Here is a 15,922-nt window from a genome sequence, read left to right as displayed (position 1 = left end):
TGCAGGAGCTCATACTGATAGCTGTGGTAGGTCTTGAGAGCGGGACGGCAGGCTGGCAGCGCTAGGGCCTACTAAGAACTAACTGCTCTGGTCAACGAAGCAACAGGCAGATAAAGAGCTCTCATAAGTACGACTACGTAACTATAGTTTTGTAACTAGCTAGAGCAATAAGAGACACTGATTACGCCACTGCGTTACTCTTAGAAGAGACCGCTGTGCATTTATTGTGTATTTATAAGGCATATATTGACTGGATATCAAGAGATCATAAAACATACTCGACAATGCACTTATCTCAGTAGCTATATCCTATGGGCTAGACAATCATGACAGCAGGAAGCATGTGGTGTGGTAGTTATGCCTGGTACCTAATAATAGGCTGACTACCCGTGGACGAAACCACCTCTTTGGAGCGCCGCATCTACAATTTCTCGTCACCTAATCACCCATTGGACCTGAAAGCACCGAATTAAAAACGATGCAGCAGTCTTGCGGAGATACACTACTCTCGATATCATAGAACCTGAAAAAGAAAAGAGTCAGCTGTCGCCACCGGTACACTTTTTAGTACATCTACAACTCGGACGCGATTCCGCACGCCGACACAATCGTACCGGGCCTTTCTCCCCGCGCTTCCTCCATTCTTTGCAGGCCTCTCTGCGTACAATAAAAAAAACTCAAGACGAACAAGGAGTCTGTCGGAGGAAAGATCACATCACATCTATCCCAATTATGCCCAGCGAAACAACTTTCTCTCCAGAGACCGTCGAGTCCGAAATTTACAACCATCTACTGTCAGACTCATCCACAGCCCTCGACGATCTCCATGCGAACCTCCTCTTCTCCCTACAACGAGCCGGCTGGACCGAGCGAGTTCAATCCTTGTCTCTAGAACTTTTGCGCGCGGGTCGCTGTACACATTTCGATGATATGGTCGATGTAGTCGTTACGCTTGCTACAGGCCAGACGCACCCTATTGTCCCTGAAGCGAATAATAACACGACAACAAATGGGCATGAGAAAAACAGTAGTAATGGTACTGCCACTGCTGCGAATGGGGTTAATAATGCGACCAGCTCAGAGTCATTTTTCAGAGATATCGATGTGCGAATACCCAAAGAGGTTGTGGAACAGGGCGTTAGATCTTTGAAAGACTCCTTAAGATCGTTTGCTACAATCGAGGATGACGACGACGGCGGGCCTGAGGTTGACGATAAGGAGCTTACGAACGGCAAGGCTTCGAAATCAGAGAAAGAGCAGACAAGTCAGTGGAAATAAAGTGTTCGAGTCCGGCCAAAATGCGGCTGGAGTCAAGGATAGAGTGAACCTGGCAAGGATTCCAAATAGATCACGCGCATGAAAGGGAGGACGGCTTATTGCGGTGTGTCATCTACAGGAGTTTGAAAGCATTGATGATGGAGTTTACGGCTTTGGATACTTCATGGTTAGCGTGTCGGAGACATATCATGGTGTCTATTTTCAGATCCAATCTTTGGAGGCGTTGGCAATGTACAATAAATGACATGCATAGAATCTACCTATGATTCATCTTACAGATCTGTTTGGATCATCCTACAAATGCGACGAGATTAAGCGAATCATCTCTATTTCAAGCACCTAAGATGTATAAAATACAAGAAAAGCACAGCTGTTACATAGGAAAGGCATCATCAAGAATAGAAAATAAATCCCTTCCCATATTTGGTCAATTCTAATCTGCTTGATGTGGTCCTAAATAATCTGGAAGAGCCAGTAACTCTTCCCAGGGATGAAGTGACAATCGAGCAAGCTTTCAGCACAAACTAGTCAACTTGATAAAGGTGAAAAGGGGGTAATTTGAATTTGAATAAGATTCGTCACCGTTAAGAGGCGTGCAGTAATTAGCGATCAAACTCTTAATCATACAAGCTGTCATCGTTGCCTGCATCACCGAATCCATTTTGCGCACCATCACCACTAGTAACCTCCTCAGCCGAGGGGAAACGGAAGAAAGCACTGCCACCCGAGTTCTTCATGCTCTGAGCAAAAGCCTCGTATCGACGAATTTCAACATCGCTGACGGATTTACGAGCAGAGGCCATGGCCTCTTCGAAGTGAGCACGGGTAAGTTCGGGGACAGGGTCCTCGCCCTCGGCCTCATCCATTTCCACGTCCTCACCAGCAGCCTCACGCTCGCGCTGGCGCTCAATGTCGAGGGCAATCGATTGCTTGATAGCAAGCTTGACGGCACGCTGGGTCACGAAGCCAAGATCGGCACCAGAGAAACCGTGTGTCTTGCTGGCAATGAAAGCAAGATCCACATCAGGAGCAACAGGAGTCTTGCGAAGCTGCGCCCTAAGAATACCCTCACGAGAAGCTTGGTCGGGAAGAGGAACGTAGACTAGTGTGTCGAGACGACCAGGTCGGCAAAGTGCAGGGTCAAGCTGCTCGGGTCGGTTGGTGGCACCGATGACGAAAACGTTCTTCTTTGAAGTCATACCGTCCATTTCTATTGTTCAAATGTCAGTTTAGACCAGAGACTTGATTTAACATCAGTACTTACCAGTCAAAAGCTGGTTGACGACACGGTCAGATGCACCGCCAGCATCTCCAACAGAACCACCACGTGCCTTAGCAATAGAATCGAGTTCATCCAAGAAGACAACACACGGAGCAGCGGCACGAGCTTTGTCAAAGATATCACGGATGTTGCTCTCAGATTCACCAAACCACATGCTAAGCAACTCAGGACCCTTCACGGAAATGAAGTTGGCAGAGCATTCATTGGCAACTGCCTTGGCCAGCATAGTTTTACCAGTACCGGGAGGACCATAGAAGAGAACACCACGTGAAGGTGATAGACCGAACTTGAGGAATTTTTCGGGATGTTCGACAGGGTATTGGACGCTCTCTGTTTGATTTGTCAGTACTTGCCGAAAGTAGTACGAGTTTTCACTTACCGATGAGCTCCTTCTTGACGTCCTCCAAACCACCAATGTCTTCCCAACGAACATTGGGCACCTCCACAACAGCAACTTCGCGAAGAGCAGAAGGGTTGGAAACACCAAGAGCAAATCGGAAGTTCTCCATGGTGACACCAAGCGAATCGAGGACCTCGGCATCAATGGTATCCTCATCGAGATCGATAAGGTCCATCTTCTCACGAATCTGTTGCATGGCAGCTTCCGAGCAAAGAGATGCAATATCCGAACCAACGTAACCGTGAGTCTCAGCAGCAATAGCCTCAAGGTCAACATCTTCGGCGAGTTTCATATTCTTTGTGTGAATCTGAAGAATCTCAAGACGACCAGTTGGGTCAGGAATGCCAATGTCGACCTCACGATCGAAACGACCAAAACGACGCAAAGCAGGGTCGATCGAGTTGGGTCGGTTCGTAGCAGCCATAACGACGATGTTTGAGCGAGCTTTCATACCGTCCATGAGGGTCAAAAGTTGAGAGACGACACGGCGCTCGACCTCTCCGTTGGTCTTCTCACGCTTGGGGGCGATGGAATCGATTTCATCAATGAAGATGATGGCAGGAGAGTTCTTCTCGGCTTCTTCGAAGGCCTTGCGCAAGTTGGACTCGGACTCACCGGCCATCTTGGACATGATCTCGGGACCGTTGATGAGGAAGAAGAAGGCACCGGTCTCGTTGGCGACGGCACGAGCCATCAAAGTCTTACCAGTACCGGGAGGACCGTACATGAGAATACCTCGGGGAGGCTTGATACCGATCGATTTGAACAACTGAGGATGACGAAGAGGCAATTCCACAAGCTCTCGGACTTGTGCCATTTGTTTCCTGCAACCACCAATATCATCATAGCCAACTTCATTAAGGTTTCCTTCTTCGTCTTCACGCTGAATAGGCTCGCCTTCGCAGTGGACGATTGTGTCCTGAGCAACGATACCGTACTCTGGAGGATCGACCTCCACCACCTTGAACTCTACTTGTCGCATACCCCCGCGAACTGTAAACAGATCGCCCTGTCGAACTGGGCGGTAAGCTTCGCGGAAGTAGGGCGCAAGAAAAACGTCGAACAGGGAACCGGTGAGACCCTCCACTGTGTCGGCGATGGGAAGAACGGCAATTCGCTTGGCCTGGAGTTGATAAGTGTTAGAGCTATACACTCAGAAAAGCCCATTGTTAACAGGTTCTCAACTTACATATTTGATATCTGGGCATGGGTGGACAGTGATGATGTCGCCGTGTTTCACACGGAGATTGTGTCGGACCACGCGGTTGATGCGAGCACTGCCATCATCAAGGTCATCATCGGCAAGGACAATCAGAACGGTGTCCTTTCGCTTCTTTCCCTTGACCAAGACTGTGTCACCACGGAAGAGCTGTAGAGTCTCCATGGTGTTGTTTGACAAAGCAATAATCGAGTTGTCATCGTTAACGGCATCGGTCACACTAAGCTCGTAATTAGTGGGATGTTGGGCTTATCTCCCTTGTCAACTGTTGAGATCACTTACATCAACGAGTTGGGCTTCTTCTTCTTTTTAAGAATAGCTGTAGCTGTATCCAACTCCTGTAAGAACATCGATGTTAGAATACCTTCTATATGGGTAAACTGAGGCGTAGACCTACTTCTTTCTTGTCGGCGCCCGAGGGATCACTATAATCCGACTGTCAGCAACTGCATGCAGAATCATCCAAAACCAGACAGAAAATCAAGAGAACTTACCTCAGATTCACCCTCTGCTTCGAATGAACGTGATCAGGCTCTGAAGACATTTTTCGATGAGCGTAGAGAAATGTGGCAAGTTGATCGCTAAGCTGGATCTAGATAGTGGTTCTAGACGTCACCCGAACTCAGTCGCTATGAGAGTGAGAACGACAAAAATAAGGAAACAAAAATGACTCCCAGATATGGGTAGAAATAGATGAAGCAACACAAGGAGAAGGTAAGATGAGAAAGATAGATGGTAGGGGTGAGTGTAGTAGATGGATGATGGATGGAGTGGTTGAGGTGGACAGCAGCTCCAACGGAAGAGGTGAGTGACGATACCGCACTAGCGCCAACGATGATTTGTTAGTAAGCTGGGCCACTCTGAAGCCCGGGCGAGGGCAACTCTATATACCTACACACTTGGACGCAGCTGAGAAGAAAAATGGATCAATCGCCCGGTTAATGAAGGAGGCAAACCTGAGCTTCCCTTCCAATTTGCTGAAGATAGATATGTGTCTTCTTCGTTGGGATTACTAAAGCTCTGTTTGTCGCCTTCTGCCTTTCACGCTTTGTTCCTGGAGAGCTTTCAGGGCCAATGAAGTCGCCACAATATTTCACCGCCTTGGAGAAGGACATGGAATCGACTCGACCGATCTCTCTCTGCTTACACCACAACGACATGTTCAGAGATATGCTCCCTGGACTAGTCGCCTAATCGCATATTGATCATCTGACATGGTGGCATTCCCGGTGTGCTTAAAGCGACATATTCTGAGCACGCCTCGTTGCCGTATTGGAAGTGTCCGGTCTGATGCAGTCTCTCGTCGCAGCTCGACTTGGAGGGGTTCTCGCGCTCATCCAGCGCAGTGCCAGCAGTGGATTGATGTTCTCAATTGCCTTTCTCGCTATATTCCATCATACTCGAAGTGTGTCCGGGCGACATCAGATTCGAGGCAATACAGCTCTATCGCGGTCAGTTGAGACGACATGCACTTCACTCGGGGGTTAGCCTACCGGTTTACGAGCTAGATGGACACTGCGGAGTCGACCTTCAGACTCTCAAAATCATATATATCATTCACCATTCTTGAACTCCCTTGTTCGGTGATCTGACCATATTAGCACGACATCGCCGTAACTAACTATAGGTAGGTAAGATTACGAGTGAAACACTGTTTCATGATTCCCTGGCTACTTTGAGTCCCTTCACTTTAGGAATTTTAGAGCTTGCAACCTATGCGCGGCTCACCACATTTATGGCTGGATCGAGAAATCTCACATGCAGGTCGACGTCGGCGACTCCTAAGATTCTTTTTTCCAGGCTATTCTTATTGCAAACCGGAGACAAACAGTACACTGCTTAGCTGATCAAGACCATGAAATGCGGTTGTCTTTTCTCGCCTTGTTCGCGCCACATACACGTCTGCAAAGTCCGAACTTGAGGCTATCTAATGCACCTGATTACTGAACCTAGGGACGCGCCGCTGCGTGTTATGACAAATTCTTTGAAGATCAGATTTACAGATAGTACTACATTCGGATAGTTGACATGACGTTCCATCGGTTGTGGACGAAGACCGTGATTCCCGCCACATGTACCATGCAACCACGGAGTAGATACACGTTCATTGATTCCTCGATTCCTCGAATAATACCGGCCCAGATCTTCACGCAACTAACCACTAGTTATACAGGATGGGCCAGGGGTCGGATATCGGTCAAGCTTCACTAACGCGGTTTGGCGTATTTAGTGACGGTAGTACACCATCAGTGGGTACGTTGTCTACCCAGTCAGCAGAAAGATGTTTAACTTGTGGCCTCCATCTCGAAAGGATCGTCATACCGAAATATCGATCGGGACAGATATCCAATTCATCTCTTGCACCTCGTGTTTGAACTCTCCAGCTATGTGTGGGGTCTTCATATCGTCGAATGATGATGTCCGTAAACCAAGTCCGGCATAGTTCAATGAAGAATGTGAATACTGTTCAAATGAGAGAATCGCATGTACGCATTACAGTCTTTCATCGAGCTAGCAGCCTCGTTCTCAGGCTACTTGCATCCAGAAGGGTGCAGATACACCATCCTTAACGGACCACAGTCGTGCGACAAGACTGCATGACCCAGATCGTATAGACCAAACAAACAATGAAACCACTTGGCACGGCTGGAGCCGGGTGACTAATTTGTCGTCGTAGATTAGTTGGACATTACATTTTGTCAGTCAAAAAGTATACAGATCAGGTGATTTATGAGGGGTAAGAGATAAAGTGAAACCCCTCCCGCGCATATAAAAACAAACCTCTTCACCCCCGGCTCGGAACAAGACTCTTCCTCGTCACAACAGAAATCAATTTGCTATTATCAAAGACATTTAAACAATATCAACAACCTCATCATTCAAAATGGGTACGTTTGTTCTACAAGTCCACTGCATGCTGTCTGTGTCTTGCAGCATTCCCAACCACCTGTGTACACCTTCATCAACCTCTCATCTACAACCAAGCCGCCACAATCCTTGAAATTAACACTGACCTGTCTTGATAGGCTCCGACCATACCTGCAGCTGTGGCTCTTCCTGCCAATGCCCTTCTGGATCCTGCCAGTGCCCTGTATGTATGCACTGATATCCTGATAAGACCGAAACTAATGCTATATCCGCCCGGTCCAGAAATAAATCTCTTCCAAGTCACACCCGGCTAGAACATGCCATCGTCAATTTGCAAATTCCCTCGCGTCTTTCGATAATGCGACCAGAGGCCAGGTTCTAGGGGTTATGAGAGATATGGGACTTTCTTTTGTTAGCATTGCCTCGTCGCGGTCTCCAGCTGTCAATCATGACGACTTGCGATAGAGTTAGTTTTAATATCAATTGCTAACTCAGAAATTTCTTTTATCTGATAAGTACAATCATAGATGTAGTTCTTCCTACATAGATGAACTTAGGTCCCATTTTGATGCCTGGAAACTGAGGCATTAGATTAATATTTAATTATTACACAGTTGGGTTCGTATTACATTCATGCCTTTTTATCCTTCACCTCCGACCCTTTAGATAACACCCTTCAGAAGGTAGGGTCCACCAACCATCTAGCTTTTAGTACTCCTTCTAAATAGTTGCTTGAAATGCCGCTTCTCAATCCCCAACGCAAGACTACTGCAAACAACAGATATACTGCTGAAAGCCATAGCTAGAGCTGCCCAAACAGGGCTCAGTCGAAAATGCTTATTAACAAGCACCACCCTGCCATCGATCACACACTCTCTCTGACCGATAACGACGGGATAGAGCACACCGGCCGCAATGGGAATGAGGCACACATTATACGCCAGTGCCCAGACGAAGTTGAATCTGACGCGACGGAACACTCGGCGGCTCAAGAGGACAAGCTCTAATATATTACCGATATCAGAATTCAGAAGTATGAAGCTTGCAGAACTTATTGCTACATCGGAGCCAGAGGCCATGGCAACGCTGACATCTGCAGCAGCAAGAGCAGGTGCATCGTTGACTCCGTCGCCGACGAAGGCGACTATTGATCGTGGACGGGCTTCGGACCTAGCTCTCTTGCCTCTTGCTGAGATTGATTGAAGCTCCAGTGTGCCTTGCTGCACTTGATTCACGAAGTCAGCCTTTTCGTTTGGCAAAACGTTCGCCATGATGTGGGTATGAGGAATGCCCAAGGTTTCTGCGACGGCCTGGGCAGTTGTCTGATTGTCGCCTGTGCACATGAAGACATCGACGTTATTATCCTGAAGTCTGGCGACAACCCTTGCTGCCTCGGGCCGAATGCTCTCGGAAACTGCAAACACGATGACTGGAGTGAGAGGAGTCCGTTCGGAGGGTTCTGGTGCATCACTTCGGCGAATCGAGAGTATCACCACGGACTTCCCTGTTGTTTTATACTTTGAAAGAAGTGAAGACAGATAGTAGGTGTCTGTACTCGGAGGCGAGAGTCGCTGTAGCAGACGCTCATTACCAATAGCAGCTTCATATTGAATATATTTCGCTGAAGAACCATCATCTGATCTCTCACCGTCGAGGTTCAGAGTGAATGTACCTTGCATTCCATGACCGGCGATTTCAGATATATCCGAATCAACAATGTGAACAAAAGGTGCTCCTTTGTCTTGACAAAACTGTCGGATTGCTGTGGCAATTGGATGTTTGCTTTGCTCCTCTAAGCTCTGGGCGATATTCCATGCAACAGACAGTTGCTCCAAATTTCCAGTGAGGACCTCATAATCGCTAATATGGAGGCTCCCACTATCCGTAAGTGTACCGGTCTTATCAAAGACAACGGCATTCAGACGACTTGCCTCCTGGAATGCTTCGCCACCACCCTTAACAAGGATACCATGCCTAGCGGCGACTCCTCCACCAACGAACAGAGCCGTGGGAGCAGCAAGGGCTAACCCACAGGGACAAGCAACTACAAACACAGCAATGGCAAATTCTAAGCTCCAAAAGGTCGAACTTATATGAGGAGAATCTAGGTAATCCCTCGGCAAAACACCTGCAGACGCTAGGGTTACCCAGGTGATAAACGTGATAATTGCAATCAGAGTGATGACAGGTACAAAGAGACTTGTGAGGGTATCCACAGCCCTCTCAATGGATGCTCGCTTGCTTTGACCTTCACGGACGACCATGATGATCTGATCTAGCATTGACAAACCTCCCACGCCAGTAAGCCGAACCTGCACAGGTGAACCAACGTTGATTGCACCGGCGAAAACTTGATCACCTGCACTTTTCTGGACTGGACTGGATTCACCAGTCAAAGAACTTTCGTCAAAGTGATAGGTGCCAGTACTAAGGATAGTCCCGTCCGCAGGCGGCAATGCACCATGAGGAACAGTGACAATGTCACCGATCTCCAAAAGATGGGTACTAATATTTTGAAATCTTTCTGAACTGAATGCTCCAAATTTTTCCACAAGAATTGCTTCGGAAGGAAGTAATTGACCGAGGGAAGCAACAGCATCATCCGTCCGCTCCTTACTGTACGTTTCCAGGCAGCGCCCTGCAAGTATGAAAAGGGTCAGAAACACCACAGAGTCAAAACATGTTGAGCGATGAGCGTCAGCTGCCGTGTCATAAACCGCGTCAAAGATCAGAGAAATCAACGATGCCACATATGCTACTGCAGTACCAGCAGAAATCAAAAGATTCATGCTTCCAAAGCGAAAGAATCTTTGTGCCAGAGGCGTGGGGCTTCCAAGCCGCCAAAGTGCGTATATCTCCTTGAAGGCTCGTTTATGAAACAAATCTGCACCATAAAACATGACTGGAGTAGTCAGGAAGAGTAGCGTCCAGTCCATTCGAGTGATTTGAAGCCATTGAGGTGCCTCCAGGTATTTTCGGATTTCGTTTTCTGGTGCTGCAAAGTTCATAAACACCATTCCAATAAGAAACGTGGGGATCGAGATGATAAAGACAAAAAGCAGGCGTCGAAGCAATTGGACTCGGGTTCTTTTTTGCATTAGTCGAGATCGTTCCTCGTTGCTAGGGGGACGGTAGACTTTTGCGTGGAAGGTCTTGTCGACCGAGTCGATGGTGTTGAGTATAGATCGTATGGTGAGAGAGGGAGGCTGTGGAAAGTATGTGATTGTTATGATTGGGTTGTTGAGAGATGGTCGCTCCTCAATTTTCAGCCCTGAGATATCGTTGAAAGACTCCACGACCAGATCGATGCAACGGTCATTGAACATCCCATCGATTCGGATAGATATAGTTCTGGCACCTGTTGGAGTAACAGTATCAGTGTCCGAATTGACAGGGCATATGCCATGAATTGAAGCATTATATCCCAAGTCCTCGATTTTCGCAATAATCGCGTGGGAATTTTCCCTGCCTTCAAACACGACCTTCCCGCTATGTGAAAGAAAATTGATTGCCACGTTCGTGACGAAAGGCAAACTTTGCAACCCTCTCGTGATGCTTTCCACACATGACCCGCAAGTCAAGCCGGTGATAGCCAAATCGACAACATATACATTCTGGTTACTTCGGGCCGAGACGGCTTTGCTATTGACATGGTCAAGAACAGCCTCAAAGCCCATATCTTCTATTTGCTCAATGATCTTGTTAACGTCTGATCGAGCTCCTGTCCAGCGCACCGCCGCGCTGTGAGTGAGGTTGTTGACGGAGATATCATCCACGAATTCGAAGTTTTCACGAACACCATTCGTAATTGAGTTGGAACATGCAACACAGCTCATGCCGCCAACATTGATAATGGCGGAAAATTTCTGACCATCAGGCCGAGCTTGTAATAGTTCTGGCATCATGTCTGATCTTGGACCATTCTGCAGGGCAGCGGCACCACTCTCGATATCACCATCGACCAGATTGATCAAAGGAGTTGACGGGTTCTCATTCAAGGTCGATGAGGTACTGTCATCATCATGAAATTCCTGGCCAAGAGGCATGATGGCTCTCGTATTTGCCTGTGAGGAATTCTCTTTGATTGTTTGTCTGGTTCTGGCTAACTGACACGGACATAAGATTCGACTTTATTAGGAACTATGCATACTCATATCACGCTGATATCAGTCAGGCAAGTTTGAAAGTACTTCATGAGCCCTGATTCGACATGCGTCCATAGTGCCGCCATAGCACACAAATGTCTCATTATCACTTCCATATTCGGCAGCTGGCCTGAGCTAAATCTGTAACAAATCATGTCCTGCTCGTACGCGCGCAGACGATCGATGCGCTTTCTCCAAATTCCTGTACATCGAGTCCGATACGAGCCTAGTACGGTACGTCCTCGGTATCCAGATGTGATTGGGTCAGAAGCACCGTGTCTCCATCGGATGGTAAATACCGTACGGTACGAGACTCGTCACAGTATTATTACCGATCTTACGAACTATGCAGCGATATGGATGGATACATACCAGAAGATATTTTCATCACTAGTCACAAAGGACGATCATAGACAATTTGGCAGTGGGTGGCTGACTGAACTATGGAGCACCTACGAGTCGCTACCGCAATCTCTGTCTCATAGTTTGCATCAAGCCGGGCTATGCTAAGACTCGTTGGAATTATGGAACATCTTACAGGACCTATCCCTCAATGACGAATGAGAAGGATATTTTGACTATCAAAGTCTGTGGCATTATTTACCTTGGATCTTCAGTGCTCACATGAAGCAGCGTTAGGGTCGAGATATCAGGTGGTGATGGTTAGCCATTGAAACATAAAGTGCTGAATGGAGAAGGTTCCAGTTCGCACTCCTCCTTCACTACCATTTCTAACAGGGTTAGTACCATATTTACTCAAAAATGACTTTTGAATATGACCCCACAGAGATCGTTCCCAAAGTTGTACAAGTCCTAAAGTCATTTTCTCAACACATCCGCAAGCCAGGCTCAGAAGAGAACTTTGAGAAAGTCCTCGATGCTGTCCAAGGCCGAATAAAAGAGTACATCGCCGAAAATGCCCCAATTACTATGGTCTTGCCCGCTTTTCCGTGGAAGAACCCCAACCTCGATAAGGTTTTGGGGCCTGATCCGGATTTGGGTGAGGAACTAGGGCTATCGAGGTTGAACGATATATGTCAAGAAATTTCAAAGTTCTATATTTATGGTGCACGGCTTTTGCTTATATGTGATGTACCGGTTTATAATGGTACGTACTATCTATCATGCTCGAAGTGCAATTGTTGATCTGTATTGTGGTAGATTTGGTGGGTATTCCAGACGATGAGGCCTATGACTACGGCCTGCGTCTCCGACAGCTAGCTCAGGAGAAAAAGTTCTCCTCCATACAATTCCTGCGGTCAATTGATTTAATGGGATTGGGAGATGGCGAGAAGATTTCCAGATCGGATTATTTGGAGTCGATTACTATGGTTAGAGAGAAGTTGATGTCGAGCGACTACTTTGATCAGAGCTTCAATATTGAAACTGAACTCGAGGCCAATCCGGACACTAAAGCTACATTCGATGGATTCTTCAGTCGGATTTCGGAAGACCTCAAATGGGGTAAGGGGATTGATGTAGCTGTAGTAGCTGACCAGGTTGCATACGACGCGGAGGTTGCAAGGGTAGTCAAAGTCATGATCCAGCGTCTTATTGTCAGTTACTATCTACATTTACTGTTTCTTCTGAGCGTTGATGACATGCTAATATCTCACGAAATTACAAAAGGCATACGAAAAGTTGATAAGCGTGACCTTGGGCGAACACATTCGCCTCTCAATTCACCCTTCAATAGGAAAGAACAAGATCTCAATCCCTCTTCTTCCCCACGCAGGGAAGTTTGGTGACATGCCTTGGCACGCCAGCGTGGTGGTTCTTTGTGATGGCGATATCATGAGTGGAGACGCAAAGGATTTCCGCGATCATTACGACGTTGTCATGAAAGATGGTAGACCATACTACTTCCGTGAGCGAAACCCGTTGTACGAGTGGTCTGTGCCGGTTTATATTCAGCATTCGTATAAGAGCTTGCTCTTCAAGAATCCGGGAGATGGGAAACAGATTCTGCAGGAGGACGATCGATTGAAACTTGCACGTTGTATTGTATTACACAAGGGTCACACTGTGCATGTAGAGGGATTTGCAGTACCGGAGGATCAAGTTGCATGAGCAGATCATACCTAGGAAGTCCAGTATTCGATGTTACATTATTAGTACTACTACTCTCGTAATGCTATTCGAGATCATAAATGCAGATCATGGTACCTGATCTTGAAAAAGGGTCAAAAATATTCATATGGAGAAATCATTTGGCTATCCGGTCAGTGTTTAGATGGGGTATAGCGGTCTGAGAACTTTCCCAGTCTACGACCTAGTCATTTCGGATTGGTAGACTAGGGTACATCACTGCATATGCGAGGTGGTCCAATACAGACCCACAGAGTTCGGTAAAATACCTAGGAATGCGATGCTCCGACGGGTTAGCATCAGGAAAATTAAGGAAAATAATGCCGCACGTATTCAGATCCATAATGTAGATTCACTAGGTACGTTGGGGATATTGATCAGCTGCATCCAGCATCAATATCTACCGGGCTAGGTAGGAATCTATGTAAACCTATTAGGAAGTTGCGATACTGCCTAAGACTTTGAATAGCAATTTCCAATCTTCTTACATGAACCACAGCATTCAGGACCAGATAACATCTAGGAGAATATCTCAAAGCAGAACTCGTTCAGAGACTACTACTCTCTCTACTCACAAAGCCAAGGAGGTTACCACTGGAGACCTGCCATACAAAATGACCCAATCAATATATGACGAGAGATCCCCTCTACTTCCTCGTTCGCCGGACGCAGTCGAATCTGCCAAAACTAAAGACTCTGATATCCCAAATGGAGGGACATGGGCCTGGCTACAAGTCCTAGCCGGGCATCTTGTGGTATTCAATGTTTGGGGTTATATTACCTCGTAAGTTGTTTCTCAAGTCTAGCTTCTTGACAACTGTTGTTCATTGACAAGAAAATTTAGATATGGGTTCTTCCAAGAATACTATGTCAAAAATCTCGAAATTAGTCCAGCTGATGCATCCTGGATTGGAGCAGTGCAAATGTTCATGGTCCATCTACTCGGCACTTTCTCTGGCCGTGCAATGGACGCTGGATATCTCCGAACCTGCATCGCAACAGGATGTTCGTTGCAAACACTGGGAGCGTTCGCCACCTCCTTCGGCACAAAACTGTGGCACTTTTGGCTTGCACAAGGTATCTGCAGCGGAATTGGTCATGGACTCGTTTTCAGCCCAATGATCTCGCTATACTCGACTTGGTTCACTAGTAAGCGAGTTATGGCCGTCTCATTGGCATCCTGTGGGGCTGCTACTGGTGGAATGGTTTTTCCTGCTATTGGATATTACTTGTTTGACAGACTGGGCTTTGCATGGACTGTGCGACTATTGGCCCTAATCATTGCTGTCAATGGGCTCGTGGTGTCTGCAGTGACGAGGGCAAGGATAGTGTCACGTAAATCTAGCCCATGGTTCGACTTCACTGCATTCAAAGAACTCTCGTACACCATGTTTTCGATTGGATCGTTCTTTATCTTCGAGGGTATTTACTTTGCATACATCTACGTCAGTGCACACCTTTCTTTTTTGCTTTTTCGATGTTGCAGACTGACAAATATGACAGGTGAGACAATTCGCCCAATCAAAAGCGAACTTTTCCTTCCAGGAGTCTCTTTTCTTGCTTTTCCTAATGAATGGCGTCGGATTACCGAGTCGTATATTGGTTGCCTACTTAGCCGACCGCTATTTAGGAGCAGTGAGAACTTGCGTTCTAGTCTCCATCCCCTGTGGAGCAATGCTCTTGTGCTGGATCGCTGTTGATTCACACCAAAGCATGGTGATTTGGGCTACGGTTTATGGAATCTTTGCCAACTGCGCATTGAGTCAAGTGCCAGCGTCCAATGCATATTTTGGAGCCAAAACCCCCGAAAAATCTGGGACTCGAGTCGGGACTATTACCACGATTAACAGCATACCTCTCTTGACTGGGCCGTACATTGCAGGGAAGCTCATCGCTTTGAATGGTGGAGACTACTTGTACGCACAGCTATTCGGTGGCCTCTGTATTATTATTGGGGCATTGTTTTTGGTCGGAGCCCAATGGGCGGATACTCGCAAGCTGAATCAGCTGTAGTGCCTAGGTAGTATGATTTATTGCTTTTGTGGTAGGAGACGATCATATACAAATTGATAGTAGTACATTACCAGCGTCAGAAAACCCTTAAAAAAAAGAACTTAACTTTTGAATCTGAAGGATCAGATAAGTTTTAGAAAAGAACCTCCGCTAAATCTCGGCGTAGGAACAATGAGCGAACCAAGCTAGACAGCTTTCTGCTCCATGTTGATTTATTTCCTAAAACAGCAAAAAGGGTCTCAATTAGGGTTTGTCATTGAAAAAGCAAGCTTCATTAGAAACAAGTCTAAACCGAGTTTGGTTTAACGTCCACACGGAGATCTAAGTGGTGAATCGGCAAAATCTCAGTGGATCTTTTGGTGTAGGTGATCGCGCTAGTAAATCGGCTTTATGCAAAGGCAGCGAGTCAGCGTCGACCGGCCTGAAGTTTGGCACGGCACGGTACGGGACGAGGACCCACATTACGCATAAGTTACAGATCTCCCAAACAAACTCCCGAAATGCACCATTGATCGATGTCATGACCGACAATAGTCATTGTAGGCTTGTAGCCCGTACGGAGTCCATAGGCAGACGTAGTCTAACTCGACAAGATCGGTAATCAAGTCAGCTCGCAGCTGCCGCCCCCG

General features: G+C 46.9%; 5 protein-coding genes across 5 annotated transcripts; 3 read left to right on the top strand and 2 right to left on the bottom strand.

The window, feature by feature from the left end:
* Window positions 1-326: 326 nt before the first annotated feature.
* TSTA_063280 (uncharacterized protein) lies at window positions 327-1,278 on the top strand (the record flags this gene model as incomplete). Its single annotated transcript, XM_002340192.1, has 2 exons — window positions 327-351; window positions 521-1,278. The coding sequence occupies 2 exons, from the start codon at window positions 327-329 to the stop codon at window positions 1,276-1,278; spliced, it is 783 nt and encodes a 260-aa protein (XP_002340233.1).
* A 314-nt stretch (window positions 1,279-1,592) lies between these two features.
* TSTA_063270 (cell division control protein Cdc48) lies at window positions 1,593-4,883 on the bottom strand. The gene is made up of 7 exons (XM_002340191.1): window positions 4,674-4,883; window positions 4,577-4,604; window positions 4,462-4,517; window positions 4,150-4,399; window positions 2,940-4,083; window positions 2,543-2,890; window positions 1,593-2,488 (listed from the first exon to the last, which is right to left on the bottom strand). Exons 1-7 carry the CDS (start codon window positions 4,721-4,723, stop codon window positions 1,896-1,898), a joined length of 2,469 nt encoding a protein of 822 aa, XP_002340232.1. The 5' UTR covers window positions 4,724-4,883; the 3' UTR covers window positions 1,593-1,895.
* A 2,865-nt stretch (window positions 4,884-7,748) lies between these two features.
* Window positions 7,749-11,093, bottom strand: TSTA_063260 (cation-transporting ATPase, putative; the record flags this gene model as incomplete). Its single annotated transcript, XM_002340190.1, has 2 exons — window positions 7,749-8,050; window positions 8,099-11,093. The coding sequence occupies 2 exons, from the start codon at window positions 11,091-11,093 to the stop codon at window positions 7,749-7,751; spliced, it is 3,297 nt and encodes a 1,098-aa protein (XP_002340231.1).
* An 861-nt stretch (window positions 11,094-11,954) lies between these two features.
* Window positions 11,955-13,262, top strand: TSTA_063250 (uncharacterized protein; the record flags this gene model as incomplete). The annotated part of the gene is made up of 3 exons (XM_002340189.1): window positions 11,955-12,300; window positions 12,354-12,748; window positions 12,822-13,262. The coding sequence occupies 3 exons, from the start codon at window positions 11,955-11,957 to the stop codon at window positions 13,260-13,262; spliced, it is 1,182 nt and encodes a 393-aa protein (XP_002340230.1).
* Window positions 13,263-13,425: 163 nt separating this feature from the next.
* TSTA_063240 (monocarboxylate transporter, putative) lies at window positions 13,426-15,293 on the top strand (the record flags this gene model as incomplete). Its single annotated transcript, XM_002340188.1, has 5 exons — window positions 13,426-13,481; window positions 13,578-13,639; window positions 13,722-14,064; window positions 14,125-14,725; window positions 14,784-15,293. The coding sequence occupies 5 exons, from the start codon at window positions 13,426-13,428 to the stop codon at window positions 15,291-15,293; spliced, it is 1,572 nt and encodes a 523-aa protein (XP_002340229.1).
* Between the last annotated feature and the right edge of the window lie 629 nt (window positions 15,294-15,922).

The sequence above is a fragment of the Talaromyces stipitatus genome, genomic scaffold (assembly GCF_000003125.1).
Source record: "Talaromyces stipitatus ATCC 10500 scf_1105507295523 genomic scaffold, whole genome shotgun sequence".
Classification (NCBI taxonomy): domain Eukaryota; kingdom Fungi; phylum Ascomycota; class Eurotiomycetes; order Eurotiales; family Trichocomaceae; genus Talaromyces; species Talaromyces stipitatus.
The sequence above is the reverse complement of the archived record's forward strand: the minus strand, read 5'-3'. Positions and strand labels throughout refer to the sequence as shown.